Source organism: Palaemon carinicauda, chromosome 37, assembly GCF_036898095.1.
Source record: "Palaemon carinicauda isolate YSFRI2023 chromosome 37, ASM3689809v2, whole genome shotgun sequence".
Taxonomy (NCBI): Eukaryota; Metazoa; Arthropoda; class Malacostraca; order Decapoda; family Palaemonidae; genus Palaemon; species Palaemon carinicauda.
In genome coordinates this window covers 41,669,534-41,686,455 of record NC_090761.1, presented here as the reverse complement: position 1 = coordinate 41,686,455, position 16,922 = coordinate 41,669,534, and the positions used below count along the sequence as shown (strand labels likewise).

General features: G+C 32.3%; 1 protein-coding gene across 1 annotated transcript in view; it reads right to left on the bottom strand.

The window, feature by feature from the left end:
* LOC137629594 (atrial natriuretic peptide receptor 1-like) overlaps nucleotides 1-16,922 on the bottom strand; it is a 1,161,427-nt gene that overhangs the window by 321,614 nt on the left and 822,891 nt on the right. Inside the window, 5 exon segments of the mRNA XM_068361051.1 lie at nucleotides 5,133-5,312; nucleotides 6,874-6,951; nucleotides 12,424-12,489; nucleotides 16,563-16,664; nucleotides 16,666-16,693. Of these exon segments, the coding sequence (XP_068217152.1) occupies nucleotides 5,133-5,312; nucleotides 6,874-6,951; nucleotides 12,424-12,489; nucleotides 16,563-16,664; nucleotides 16,666-16,693 (454 nt within the window).

Genomic DNA, 16,922 nt, shown 5'->3' with positions numbered 1-16,922 from the left:
AAATCTTGAGCAAAATAACAGTATTACTATTTTCCGGGGAAAAAATTTTTCACTCTCACTTAAATACTGAAACCAAATAATTTTTCGAAGCATCTATTTAGCTTAATGCAGTTAGGCAAAACTAATGCACACTTACTATTTATCTACTTATAATGTTTGAGGAAACTCTAATTTATTGGATAATATAAAATTTACAACACAGATCAATGACCTAGTGCTTGATAATAATAATAATAATAATAATAATAATAATAATAATAATAATAATAATAATAATAATAATAATAATAATGATAATTTGGAATAATGTAAAAGCGTCCACGCACGTCTTTCCTTCCTGGATGTCATTGCAACAGCCTCTAGTCATGGATTTAATACTTACGTCCACTAAACCGACTAATCTTGGCCTTTATCTTTAACGGTTAGAGAGAAGTGCCAGGCGAGGTATACAGAGACCGCGGTTAAGACATATTCAGAGTACCTTTCCGCACTGCTCATCGTGGAGGCCACCCATGACGAGCTGAATCGTGTAACCTAGGGCCTCATTAACAATGGATACCCAAATCCAATAAGGTCGTGAGGTTCGAGATCGAGAAGGCACTCGGCAAAAGCTACGATCTGTATAAACTTGTACTATAAATGTTTTAGGCATGACAAATACAACAAATATAAAAAAGCAATTATAGTATATGAGTATATTATTAGAGACCTAATCCTCACGCAGTATAAGACACCTGGTTAGAAAACTTGACATCAGCCCCTTTACAACATTGAATTCGTGAACTTCATTTGGGAAAGAAACGAAATGGCATGGATAGCCAGGATGGGAGTACAGAAACTACTGCATCCCAGAGAAAATGCTGGACCAGCTGGTCCACAGCTTTTCATAAGGAACAGTTTAGCTCTAAAGGGAATTAAATCCAAGACCAACGGAGTTTACAAAGCTAGATTAGTTGAGAGGGCGAATAAATCCCACCATTTCCCCTGTTTTGGATGCAAGATAACAGCTCTGAAAACCGAAGTTAATCCCGTTGCAAGATTGGAACTATGAGCTTCGTCGTATAGGGGGAAACTTGTGAGGTGGGTTATGGAATTCTTAAGCCTTGTGAAAAATCATCTGTGTATTTTAAAATTAATCTTGGAATATTTCATTTTAAATAATCAAAAAATTTCATATATCAATATTAGTTAAATAACTTCGGAGTTTCCAAATAGTTTTGTATTTGAAATTTTCATCGCCATACCCTTTATATTTATGTCATTGGAGACTCGCATCGATACCAAATAGATAAAACAAAGTAAATTAATTGTAAACGTAAAGTAACATATCCACAACCAAAACACACACACACACACACATATATATATATATATACATATATATATATATATATATATATATATATGTATGTATGTATATGTATATATATAAATATATACAGTATATACATATATAAATATATATATATATATATATATATATATGTATGCGTGTGTGTGCGCGTTCATGTGTGCGCGTGCGTGTGTATCACTAAGTAGGTTACCATACAAGGTGTGATGGGAAAGCTTTTAAAAAAGCGGCAGAGTTAACGCAGAACCCAAAAAAAAAAAAAAAAAGTTTCAGGATTAGCGGGAAACGCTTGAACAAAATTCATATCTTCGAAGGTGAGATATTCAAGAAAGAAGCGTCAAACATTAATTCAAATGCAATCACATCCAGTAAAATCCCTTTGGAGAGAAATTAACTTATTTTTTTGTGAAAAAAATAGAGAAAATATTTATGAACCATATGTAACTAAACACTATACAAAGATAAGAAAATGGCTTCATACTTATCCAAAAGTCGAAAAATTTGTAAAAGTCATGCCAAAAACCACTTATAGACACCAACTAAAGTTCATCAATAGCTATAAAGATGATGTTCATCGATTCTCTCTCTCTCTCTCTCTCTCTCTCTCTCGAGAGAGAGAGAGAGAGAGAGAGAGAGAGAGAGAGAGAGAGAGAGAGAGAGAGAGAGAGAGAGAGAGATTACGCAAGGATTAACGCTCCCCTCTCTACCCACTTCGAAAGATTACAGAGTTATTGCAAAATTCCCTAAATGATTTCGGAATCATGTTCGACTGTTTTATAAGTTCAATAATATAGGCTGAGAGGATTATAATGCATGAGATCACAGAATATATTTCAGAGCCATTGTTAAAATAAAATTTATGCAAGTTGTGTTTGCGTATGAATGTGTTTATACACACATATATATCATGTATGTACAGTGTATATATATACATACATACACACACATATATATGTCAGAAACATGTCATTAATCAACCCTGTATCGTTAAATATAATCACCCCAGTAAAATATCAGCACATGATGTTTATTGTTTATGTTAGAGAGAGAGAGAGAGAGAGAGAGAGAGAGAGAGAGAGAGAGAGAGAGAGAGAGAGAGAGAGAGAGAGAGAGAGAGAGAGAGACCTATGGAAAAAAACAGGAATTTATGGAATATGCATATACATGAAGAAACAAGAACTGGTTTCATAAAGCTTGTGGTGCATCGTTAAAAAAAAAAAAAAAAAAAAAAGCGTCCGTTAGGTAAAAGGACCTGAAGTGAGACAGGAATTAGAAGTGTGAAAAGCCTCGAAGATTGGAAGGAGCTGTTTGGGACTTTTATGCGACTTTGAAAAAGTAATCAACAAAATACACAAAGAAGATGCTACTGTATAACTAATTCCACGGCGACAGTGAATATTTGACATTTATGTTATCTATATGCTAAATAAAGTTCAGCTTCTTAAGCTGCAGATGTAGATAGACTAAAAAACTATAAAGAGCCACAGGATTAAAAAAAAAAGAGACTGTTTCTATGGTAAATAAAGAGAAGATGGATGTTAAAGACGCTGCTATTCAACGTTGGGAACAGAAAAATTCCGACTCTAATATGCCTGGGGTTCGAGTCCCGTTCAAGCTCGAAAGTTTCTGGTAGTGTCTGCAACCTTACCATCCTTGTAAGCTGAGGAGTGGGGAGGATTTGGGGGAAGCGATAGGTCTACCTGCTGAGTGATCAGCAGCCATTTCCTAGCTCTCCCTGGTCATCGCTTGGGTAGAGACAGGGCTTGGGCGTTGATAATGTATATCTGGTCAGTCTCTAGGGCACTGTCCTGCTTGCTAGGTCACTGTCATTATCCCCTGCCTCTACCATTCATGGGCGGCCTTTAAAAGCCTTTAAACCTTTTTAGACTGTCTTAACCGTCCCCCTCCCTTTCCTGCGATGGGGGTATGTACTTATTTTCAAACGTTTTTCTTGTGCTTCGATTTTCGTCCACCGATCAAGAAATTTCATTTCTGGTCCAGTTACTTTATAAAAAAAGCTCGTATAATTAATACTTCCAACTATCTTCATTTCATGATAATTTAAGAAAATAAATCGTCACCAAAAAGCAACTGAAGTAGTCATTTTCGTGTTGATATGTGTTAGCGTATAAGCAAGGATAAGTTCCAAAAAGACAGCAAAGCCATTCAAATACAAAGTATATGTAAAAAGTAAGACGCCTATTCCTTAACGATTCTCTGATACAGTTTTTTCATATATAATTTCATAAGCAGGTAAATTTATCATCTTAATAGACTAATAAAAAATCTATATAACTTGAAAACTTTTTTTTCAGATTTTTCAAATGAACAACAGTAACAAACAACAAATGCAGCCGTTTCTAGTCCACTAAAGGACAAAGGCCTCAGGCATGTCAATTCATGTTTCGGGTTTGATTAGTTTTCATCACCACGCTGGCCAGTGCGGATTGGTTCAAAGGAAATCGTTAATCAAATAACTAATGAGAATGGCAATTATATTTAGCAGTCGGCGTTTCTGACTTTTGCCCAGCGGCACCCGCCACTCTCAAACATCCGATATCCTTGTAATTGGTTGGTGAGCCAAGGCATAACTGAATGAACAGGTGCATGTGTCAGCTGCATCCAGAGCTCGGTAAATCAAATGGAACCCTGTTCAGCTTGGCCATCAATTGACTGACTGATTTCGAGTTGTTTGGCATCCTGACATCGAAGGTCATCGACGCCAATATCGTTTGTTATGAAAAAAAAGTGAATGAAAATTCGATCGAAATGTTGTACTTTCTACCCCTATTTATATCTACGAAATAATGTCACATCAATTACATGGCTGTAGTAAAAGCAGCTAATTATTTTCCTTTCTGCCAGTTCTATAAAATACAGATCCCAAATTTCATTAACGATATGCAGAAAAAAATAGAAACACGAAGTTGGTAACGAATACAATTACAAAATATCTACATGATATTCATAGTTACAAGTGTGTACACAGGAACGAAACCAAAAAGTGCTAAAAGACAGAACGGGAGGCTTCGTGACAATAAGATAGTTCTTCTGATGTCCTTTCCTTTTGGTTTGGACATTGCTTCCATCTTTTAACACATTGGTATTGAAGCTTTAGTGTTTTTGCTTCAATTCTCTGTCTATTCCTTTACTTCTTTATTGTTGATAGGATATATGATTCTTATGATTAACATTCGTGGCAATTACAAAAGAATGGAAAGAATATATCCGTAAGCCCCCTACAGGTAAAAAAATAAAATAAAAAAAAACCTTAATTGAGATTTGAAAAAAAAAAAAATATGTGAAGTGAATATTTATTTGCTTATTGACCTGATCTATTTTTCGCTAACAAAAATCATTTTGGCAAACCCTTAAACTAATTTTTTGAGTTCCAAGATATACTTTTTATTTAGAAACAAATCGATTATTCACCATAATTACAGGTCGTCTATTATTATCACAACTGTGGAAGAATATATATATATATATATATATATATATATATATATATATATATATATATATATATATATATATATATATATATTGTATAACATTGACAATGTGACATGCAGGCTTTACAGTATAATTTTTCTATACTAAGGAATAAAACATTATATAAAATATATTTGTTCATGTGATAATAGATAGCTTTGATATCTTTTAAGAGGAAATATACTATGAAAGAATGACACTTAATTTGACTTTAAAATCTGAACTTTAAGGTCATAAAGTCCACAATCAAGGTCACAATTTAGAACACAATCCCAAAGAGCCTTACCTTTACAATATCGTGCATGAGAGACATCTTGAACATGGAATCCAGCTGCATGTCGTCGTTCTCCAGAATGTCCTGAAGTGATCCTTTGGGGCAATATTCCGTGAAGACGGCGCAGTAGGGCTTCGGCTCCAGGCACACACCGATGAATCTCACCAAGTGGTCGTATTGCAAGTCTTTCAACTGTTGTATAAATAAAACAACATAGATACATTATATATACACAAGCAAAGCAAGGCTGCAACTTTTTCAGATAGATACATAAACCGCAGCAGAAGCATCCAAAATAACAAAAAAGCTATCCAAAGTAATCATTGCCATCAACAGTAATATGGAAATTTTGTACTACGATTTTTATTACATAATTTGAATGGCACGCATTGATGCTTTTGTAAACTAAAACAGGTAACCTAAAATATGAATTTTAAAAAGAAAATTTACAATGTCCTTTCTTTATTCATCTTGAGTAATATTTGAACTGAAATCTAACCTTAACACCTACGTCACATGTGCAAAAGTTGTAGCTTAGATACAATATAAAATTAAGTGTAGTGGATGATATCTATTCGAAGTTTTAAACGATTAATATATTTAGATGTAGAGTGCACACACTGACGTTTTCATATCACGCATATGTTAGCGTTTTAAACATTTTAAAGTTTTTGACGTTTAGAAATAAGACATAAAATTGTAAACAAAAACATTCACAGAGTAAAAAGTATCCACGAAAATAAATGTTTACACGAAGCTTACTCATTAGGACTTGATCACCGCTAAAATATGGTTACCCCTAAATTTTATATATTTCTTATGTAGAATAGAATGAATTTGTGGTTTTATCTAATTGCAAGTCTTAGCCTTAAATGAATATTTTATATTACAAATATATTATAGTTTATGAAAATACAAATGAAACGGCTATAAACTGAAACTCTAGGGATGACATCAATATCATAACATACACCTAGATCACTTACCTAAGAATAGCTTAGCACCTTAAGAAACATTTAGCTTTTGTTGAAATATCAATTAATTGCGTCATTAATACGTATATTAAAAAATACTTAACCTGAAGGTAAATTATCTTTAACAATTAAACAATCAACCTAAAATTAATCCAATAAAATTGTATGAAAAGCTTAATTTCAGATACGGATATAGATTTTGAAAATTTAATTACCTGTACTTGAAAATTCTTAAGATGGCTGAACCAAAAATTTGATTTTTTAGTCGATTCCATTTAGAATTAAATAAATAAACACTTTACCATCTCTAAGATGCAGACATATGTAACCATTCATCTTCTATAGTAAAAGGGTCTCTAAAGCAAAGCGAACTAAATTCCAATATTACAAATGAGTTATATCTAGTTATATGTTTTCGCAGCAGGAGGAAAATCTTATTAAGTGTCCTATATATGGAAATAAAACAGCTTTCAAAACCAGATATTTAAAACGTAATAATTAGAATAAGGTAAAATCCTTTCTTTACCTTAAATTGATATGCAATAATGTAAACCGTTGATAAATTAGAACCGAGTCGTAAAAATAATTTCGTCGACAAATCAAACGAGTCAAATAATAACATACACATTTTTAATATTTCTATAGGTATATCTGCCTGTCATCTCAATTTTCTGCCGGGAGAATTCATATCTGGTAAATGTCATCAGGTCTATTTCATTGGTTTTTTTTGGCGTACAAATAAAAACACAAAGAAACAAATAAACTTACAAAAAACTCACCCTCTTTAACTGTATAAGAACAGGTCTTGACAATTCCACTCTATCTTTGTTTACCTTCTTGATAGCCACTGTAACACCCTGTAGAAGGAGACAACAAGTAAGGATACAAAAGATGTTTTAAAATAGAAACAAATATACATGAAATAAAATTTTTCTGATCTAAAGATAAAGATCCTTATAAAAGGTCGTTCACATTGACATGTTTGTCTAAACAGAAATTCAGAAACTGAGTTTTGACACGCTGAATTTAAGAGACATCACAATATCAAAGGCCATTAAAGCAAACATCATTTCATGAAAAATAATAACTTATAACAATAAAGATATATACACATCAAATATACAAACCAATAAAAGAAAATATATTTTGCAAAATACCAGCTTCTAAGTAAGTATAAAATAACATCATAGTTATAAAGAACATCATTTCCAAACCTCTAATAAGGCTATATCTGCCTTTCTCGTTCCGAGATAGTAGATTCAATTAATAAAGGTTTCACAGGCAAGGGAATCATTACCACAAAATGGTTGAATAATACCAACCCTCAAATATTTTTTTAAATGGATAAGACCTATTTTAGTTTATTACCATACTTCAAAGGAGACTGATTCACTGTTGAAATTAGTGAAAACATTCACCGTAACGGAATATATCTGTGGCTGCATGCTTTGCTAATGGTCTGTTCTTTCATTTCCAGGCATATCTCCGTAAGGAAATTGCCTATTACAGAATCCAAATCCAGCACCCGTAAAGATAAAATCACCATTTTCCACTAAAGTATAACTGATCTCCCATTCAAACAAATTACTTTCATTATAAATGAAGTGACATTCTATAGGAAAAAATTCACTCCTAGGCAGGTTAAGACTGGCCAATAGTTTTTATTTTATCTTAAAAACAAAGGAAGAGAACAGTTAATGAGTTTGATTGAAAATGTAATCTTTTATTTTTTCTAACAATGCCCCAAAACTTTTCGTCCAGTCAGTCTAGTTATGAGTCGACCTCATGGTCCAAACCAGACGCTTAAAAACCTCTTCATACTGTACGCAAAGATGAAGGCTACTTATCGAAAATAGCCTGCACGCTGGAGTCCGATTAAGACCCTATAAAAATCCAGCTTCTTTCGGGGGTCCACACCGGAACCCTTGAACCCACTTCATAAATGTTTTCTACGGGCTATCCAGGGACAAGAGCATTTAACAGCGTTATTGGGTTAACTTGAAATACAACAAAAAGCACCAAAATAGGATTCCTAGTTATACTCAGATTTAGGTAAATTAATAACACATGCCCTCCAATAAGCATCAGTCCTACGCTTATCAGAAAGAAAAAAAAAAGAAGAAAAAAAAAAGACCGGACAATATTGCTAACTAAAGGGGTATGTAGCAATTACACAATATAACAATTCAAATAGAAAAAAATGTATACAGCAGTCAATATTAACAAATTAATATTTCGATAACTAAATATTTGATAAACTATACAGGATGGACCAAGGTAATATATTTTGTATGAATTGTTGATTAGGTATTAGACCCTTACTTTTAAAATACCTAGAAATTATTTATCACCGGAATACTATATATACATATATATATATATATAATTATTATATATATATATATATATATATATATATAATCCATACTATATACATATATATATATATACATATATATATATATATATATATATATATATATATATATATATATATATATATATATATATACAGACACACACACAACTCCATTAACTCCAACTCACTGAATTTTCCCCATTGTCTATATCCTTGATCACAGGAATGTTGAGGCAGTAAATTATCACCCATTATCAGCTAGCATACTGGTCATCATAATTTTCTCATGGTGCATTACCGAATTCAGGATATTTAAATATATTCCTGTGTGGCGTTGGCTTTTTAGTTTCCTTAACCTTTTTTTCCACTTTTCCTTTTAGTTTACTCTCATTTTAATTTTGCTGCTTAAACTATTTTTTAAGGCCAAATACGTACCATTCTGCTTAAAAGTTTTTAACAGCCTTCCATGGTCCTATATTAAGGCTTAACGACTGAAAAAAAATGAACCATGAAACCTAGCCCATAGACCAGGCTCCGGGACTGGTGTGGTCATTCAGCACAGTTAGAAATATTTAAAAAAAGTTAAATATGTATAATATGATTAGAATATATATATAAAAAAACACACATTCATCAATGACGACATAACATAAAAAATTAATTAAGACTATATTACACTATGAAGGAAAAGTAACTTAAATGTGATGTCCCGTCTCCGTAGAATTTCATTCCATTCTTTAATAGAAAATCTCTCTCTCTCTCTCTCTCTCTCTCTCTCTCTCTCTCTCTCTCTCTCTCTCTCCTCTCTCTCCTCTCTCTCTCTCTCTCAGCAATATATAAAGTATTTCAAAAGATCATATTAAGCCGCAAAGAAAGACAGCTAGACTTTAATCAACCAAGAGAGCAGGCAGGCTTTAGAAATGGGTATTCAACAACTGATTATATCCTTGTCATTAACCAGTATAACAAGCCACTGTGTATGGCATTTATAGGCTATGAGAAAGCTGCTGATTCAATCAAAACCACAGCAGTAATGAAACCCCTTCATAGACAAGGAATAGACAGACTTTACGCTAGAACACTTGAAGATATCTGTCTATACAGGAAGTACACCGCTCCTTAAACTACGTACAGATAGTGTAAAAATTCCCATTAAAAAAAAAGAGAGAGAGAGAGAGAGAGAGAGAGAGAGAGAGAGAGAGAGAGAGAGAGAGAGAGAGAGAGAGAGAGAGAGAGAGAGGAGAGAGAGAGAGAGAGTTGGACAGGTAGACCCCATCTCCCCTAAGTTATTCACAACATGCCTAAAAGTTTTTAAAAATCGTAATTAGGAAAATATAGGAATTAATATTAATGGGGAATACCTGAACAACTTACAGATGACATAGTTGTGATTAGTGACTCACGGGAGGAATTACAAAATATGACAGAATAGAGAAAGCACATATGTAGGACTGAAAAAGAGCATGAGTATAACTAAGACAATGTTCAATGAAAATGCAGAGACAACAAATAGGAGTTATGGACGAACCTCTAGAGATTGTTAGCAAATATAGATACCTAGGACAAACAATAAGTGTTTCCCCAGGACGCGAGAGACCAAAGTTAAAAGAAGGATAAGCATAGGATGAAGGGATTTTGGTAAGCTGAAGGAGATTATAAAAAGTAAAATGGTACTTTGTCTAAAAAGAAAAGTATTTAATCAGATAGCCCTACCAGTTTTAAGTCATACATCAGAAACTTGGAGACTTACTAAAGCCTTAAAACATAAGCTAGTTATAACTCAAGGAGCTTTGGAAAGAATAATGATGGGAATAACACTAAGAGACTGAGAAAGAGCGACATGGTTACGAGAGCAAAATAAAGTAGAGGACATTCTCACAACATTTAAGAAATAAAGAAATGGACCTGGGAAGGATATATAATGAGAATGACCGATAATAGATGAAAATTAAGAATAACAAATGGGGTCCCAAGGAAGAGATGATGATGGACTGACAAACTAAGAAAGTTTGCAGGTGTGAACTAGAATAGAAACACCATAAGGCAGACGCAAGTGGAAGAACATGTCCGATGCCTTTGTTCTGTAGTGGACTAGTATATATATATATATATATATATATATATATATATATATATATATATATATATATATATATATATATATATACATATATATATATACTTTATATATATATATACTTTATATATATATATATATATATATATATATATATATATATATATATATATATAAATATTATTATTATTACTTGCTAAGCTAAAACCCTAGTTGGGAAAGCAGGATGCTATAAGCCCAGAGGCTCCAACAAGGAAAATAGCCCAGTGAGGAAAGGAAAGAAGGAAAGGTAGAATATTTCAAAAACAGTAACATAAAAATAAATATTTCCTATATAACTATAAAAACTTTAACAAAACAAGAGGAAGAGAAAAAAGATAGAATAGTGTGACAAGTGTACCCTCAAACAAGAGAACTATAACATAAGACAGTGGAAGACCATGATACAAAGGCTATGGCACTACCCGAGACTAGAGAACAATGGTTTGATTTTGGAGTGTCCTTCTCCTAGAAGAGTTGCTTACCATAGCTAAAGAGTCTCTTCTACCCTCACCAAGAGGAAAGTGACCACTGAAAAATTACATTGCAGTAGTTAACCCCTTGGGTGAAGAAGAATTGTTTGGTAATCTCAGTGTTGTAAGATGTATGAGGACAGAGAGAATCTGTAAACATTAGGCCATACTACTTGGTGTCTATGTAGGCAAAGGGAAAATGAACCGTAACCAGAGAGAGGGATCTAATGTAGTACTGTTTGACCAGTCAAAGGACCCCATAACTCTCTAGTGGTAGTATCTCATTGTAAGCATAAATGGTTCATCGAGTTACACTGTTCTTTGTGATATGTTATCAGAGATATTTCTTCTGCAGATCTTCCTTTTACTTTTGTTGAAATGGAGACAACTTAAAATAAGTTACTAACAACGTACACCTGAGAATGACTGAAGGCATTTTCATGCAATATATGAAACCTTTGAAATCTCAAGAGTCTTGTGGAAGGTTTCTTTTACGTATCTCTTTACTACACACTTCTATGTATTTTATTTCTCCCGGTGATAACTTTATATATATTTCAACTAATAAAACCTGACAATAAACATGTATACATACAAATTCAAAGGTTACATTTTATTATGTATGAACAGTATGTACATATGATTTCATAGATTTCTTTAAACACATGCTCGTTCAGCTAGGTATTTGAAATTTTTTACTTTGGCAAAGTATTCAAAAACCTTTTGGGGTGCTGTATATTAAAATTTATTTACTTTACAATTGCATTAATTTCCCAAAGTTTACTAATTTGTATATATACCATTTTGACCTGCTATGATTTGAGGCTTTAGTTTAGCCCGATTATGGACAAGTTACTGTCCAAAAACTTACTACAGTATAATGGGAACAGTTAAAAAAAGCTACATATTATCATCTAACAAACTTCGAGCCTAGAAACTGTAAAGAGCTAAAAATAAAGGCAGTAAAATTATGCAGTCAAATGCCGTTTAACGAATATCTCAAGTTAAAGAAACTTCTTCCCAATTCAACTCCAACCTAGCCCCCCCCCACACTCATATATATATATATATATATATATATATATATATATATATATATATATATATATAATATATATATATAACATATATAATAGGCACATTCAAACACAAATACTCTGTCTCATACGATTATTTTGCTATTATCTAAAAAACAAGTTCTACAATTCTATATTTGATTAGATGTTGTTATTACATTACGCGTCATAAAAATTACATAATGACAGAATGTTTTCCCCGTAGGAAAAATATCATTAAAAACTAGTAATGTGAGAGAGATATTTTATATAAAAGAATTTGTATATAAAATAATTACTCGCAACGCCAGAAAAGGGTATCCTACCTTGTAACGACCAGTCCGGATAAAAATTTGTCTGTTGTCCACCAGGGAGTCGACGGATGCGTTGCTCTGAAGAGTGAAAGAAAAATTGGCATAATTATTATAGGAATTTTAATTTAAATAAGACTTATGCAAACTTACTTTTCTACTGTCATACGTCCTTAACACATAAATCCATTGTGGGTACGACATGGAACTAACAACCTCATCCCAAGTAAGCACTTGTAACCGGAAGGGGAGTACTTTCATGAAGTATTTCAGAAGTGTGTGTGTGTCTGTATGTGTGAGTAAGTATGTATGTATGTATGTATGTATCTATATATATATATATATACACATATATATATGTATGTATGTATGTATGTATGTATGTATGTATGTATGTATGTATGTATGTATATATATATATATATATATATATATATATATATATATATATATATATATATATATTATACATATATATCATATATATATATATATATATATATATATATATATATATATATATATATATATATATATATATATCGTGTTTCCTAATATGTATGCATATTTGCCTTTTTCAAGAATATTCATACATCCTACATCATTTTAATTTTCTCATCTTATTACTACTACTACTACTACTACTACTACTACTACTACTACTACTACTACTACTACTACTACTACTACTACTACTACTCTCTTTCTCTCTCTCTCTCTCTCTCTCTCTCTCTCTCTCTCTCTCTCTCTCTCTCTCTCTCTCTCTCTCATTATTAGTTTCTAATTGCAAATCAACATTCCGAAGATAGCAGGCATTCTTGATTCCACACACTAATTTAAACGTGTGCGTGTGTGTTTGTTTTAGCTAAGAGCCCCTTTTACCAAGAATACATAAAATATCCTGGCTCACTATCGATGGTATAAGTGTTTTGAAGATTTTTACACTTTTACTAGTGGATATAGTTGAAGTGTTGAAAAATTGCTATTGATGTGTTTATTTTGTAGACTTCTCTGCTGAATTGTGGTGGTATTGTCCGTACAAATAAGATTTGAGTAAAGTACTAATAATATCCTTATCGAACAACGTTTTATACTATGGTAAGGATTTTACTCTCTTTTTTTCATGAGGAAAGATATGATGTCTTCCATCAATCCGAGTGACACTGGGTTAAGATAGATGAAGGTTTTCAGAGAAAATCTTTCATAGGTGTTCATGGATGTTACGCCTCCTGTAAATGCTTTACTTTTCGTTCATGTGTTTCTTCAGCGATATGCTGTACACTAGGGTACTTCATGGTAAATCACAACTGTTTCAAATTGGACAATTGGATTAGAGTTTGAATATGAACTTTTCCATCATTCTATAATTGCACTCCGATCATGAGGTCTTGATAGCACTTATTTCATAAGACTCTGGAATCTGCTCTGTTTAGTTCTTCAAGGATATACAGCTGTTGCATTGTGTGGATGTCAGCTCACGTTAGTCAAGGGCACAAATCGTCCGTAAGACTCACTTAATTCTTTAATCATTAGCAAAGATATTGTAATTTAACATTAAAAAACCCTAACTTGACGTCATCATTTATAGTGAGAAACTACAGGTCACTTGCAATGAGAAGATGGACAATATGATATATGGACTGCTTGTAAGGGAAATATGAAAATATGAATAACTTAGCTATGTCAATCACACCACCACAAAATGTCGTCAATACAAGTTATCTTGCCTAAAGGAAAACAACACCCAAATGACAGAAATAGGCCACATCTTAAGAGACCAAAATCACCCTCAGTGAGCTACCGTTAATTGGCAACTGATGGTAAAGTCTATACACCAAGTACAAATATAAACGAACAAATTTACATCAACGAATACACTAATTTCAAAATCATGATGATCACACTGTCAATAAACTATGTACAAAGCTAGAACGAAAGGTGAAAAGAAATATTAGCGCAAGAATTTCAAAATTTCTGTAGAAAATGAAATAATATAAATTTAGAGAGAGAGAGAGAGAGAGAGAGAGAGAGAGAGAGAGAGAGAGAGGTAGGTCGTTTATCATCAAAGTCTCCAGCAAATACAATCAAAGATCAGAAGCTTAGTTAAATTACTTTTTGTCCAATAATGTTAATAAAAACCAACTCATTTTAAACTTGCAACAAGCAGCTGAAGCAAACTTTCGTTACAAGGAAAAATGGGAAACTCAAACTATATTTAAAACCTTCACCAAATACACTATCTGATAAGATCTAAATTATAGAAGAAACAACAGTCAAGAGGTGCAAAACTATGAAATTAATTTCTTTTATTGATTTCAAATGTTTAAGGTCTCCGGTCCCAGTTGAGTGATGATGGAAAAAAAATCCTCGTAAACTATGATGACCACAAATTACATAATGATTGCAAAGAAATAGATCTTTGATAAAATTTATACGTATGTTTGCGAGTGCAATAGACTGTATGTATTTGCGCAATGGCCTTTTAGTACCAATAATACTATATTCTATCCTCTATCTTTCCAGGTACTGAGTGATGTCAAATATATAGACCTCTGAATTATCATAATACATACACATGTATGTACGTATACTGTATACATCTCTACCTATGGATCTACCTGTATCTATTTGCATATATATTTGTTTCTCACATCAACCAATCGTCATATTTTCGTGTGTCCAAGATAGGTACATCATCTGGAGTGGTTTACTCAATAAATGTTCTCATCCATTTCCATTAAAATATGTTCACCCTATCCTTCGATATATTGCATACAGTCTTTTAACAAATATATATCTAATTTGAATTCATAAAGGTATGAAAAGTTTGTATATGTTGTGGAAGGTATATATCTTGCTGTTAAACTAAAATCTATACGGTTTGAAAAAAAAAAAAACAAGGAAAAAATAAAATCATAAAATAAAAACACTTACAAACATCTGAACACGTAGTAAGGAACAAAAGAGGCCTTTAAGTGTCTTGTACATAAATCCTCGTAAGCCGGTCGGATTACTCCAATCAAGGTTCGTATAAAAAACTGGAAACAAAAGTAAGAAAAAAAAAAAACAATACAAAGGTTAACAATACAAAAAGAGAACACAAATACAGAAAGAAAAACTTTTTTGTAACAAATTTGTTAAACAAAAATCTACTTATATGAAAAATAATGAAAATACTTGAAATTAGAATCCCTAATCTTAATGGTAAAGTTTATACCTATAGTACAATTGCTTCATGTTTTTCAGTATTGGCCTTTTCTTAAGCAAAAATTTTTTTAATAATTCCCAATGGTAAGGTGAAAGGTCAACTAACATCAAAAACAGATTCCAAGAACAAAATTTTAACAGGATGCCGACTCAAGATAAAAAAAAATATATATAACAAATAACTACTATATAAATAAAATCCAACAAAAAGAAATATGAATGTGTGGGGACTGACTAAATAATGCATGTACCCTATTGCTAAAGCCACCCCCCCCCCCCAAAATGCTATGAATATTCAAATTGAAGATATGAAGATACCACTTTAGCATTTCCAAAAATATACAACCTCCGCTATTTGATCCCGAGAAAATGCTTCAGAAAAATATGTAGGGCTCCGATGACAGTCCTTTTTACCACGTAAAAGCTGTAAAGTCACTAAATACAATTTCATCTGAGAGAATGCTATTAATGGAATTTGCATATTAAATGAAGACTGCAGTACATACAACCATTTTAAAGTCGTGGCAAAAGTTAAAGTTATATAAAAATATATGTCCACAATTTTACGGTTCGAAAAAGCACTTGTATAAGGTAAATGTGACAGATAAGACAACTAAAGTGATGGACGGACGGGCGGGCAAATGAACGGACAATAAGCATTCATGCAAATTTATGTTGTTATTTTCACAACAATAACAACAAAAAATGTAAGATTATTGTCAATGATTTCTGAGCTATGACATATATAAAAATAAATAAACGTAGGTTGGCTACAACACAAAAATTATTACTGTATACCATTAAATTTACAACGGACAAAAATAAACTGAGACTTTTCATTATGAGCTAAAGTAGAATACGATAAAATCATGCATTTAATTAAGAACATAATCATATTTCCAATAAATTATGTTCCATAATACATATGATATCTATCATCTACTTACATTGACACTAATCTTTCCTAAAGAGAATTTGGACCCAAATTTGCCTCTCTGTGTGTCCTCCGTCATCTCGACGTCCTCCCAAGATATTCTCCAAGTCATGGACCGCCAAATCAGCCTCTAACTTGTAGTGTCTGTGGGGGAAATTATAAGAAGACAGTAATACTTTATTGGATTAAAAGTTCATATAGTATTCGAGTGATAACTTTGGATAAATAACGTTTGTATCATTCTTTTTGGATTGGGATATCAATAGTTACATAACCAAATACAAATTTGTTTTAATAAGAGAGAGAGGAGAGAGAGAGAGAGAAGAGAGAGAGAGAGAGAGAGAGAGAGAATCTTGAGTAAAGAAAATCCTAT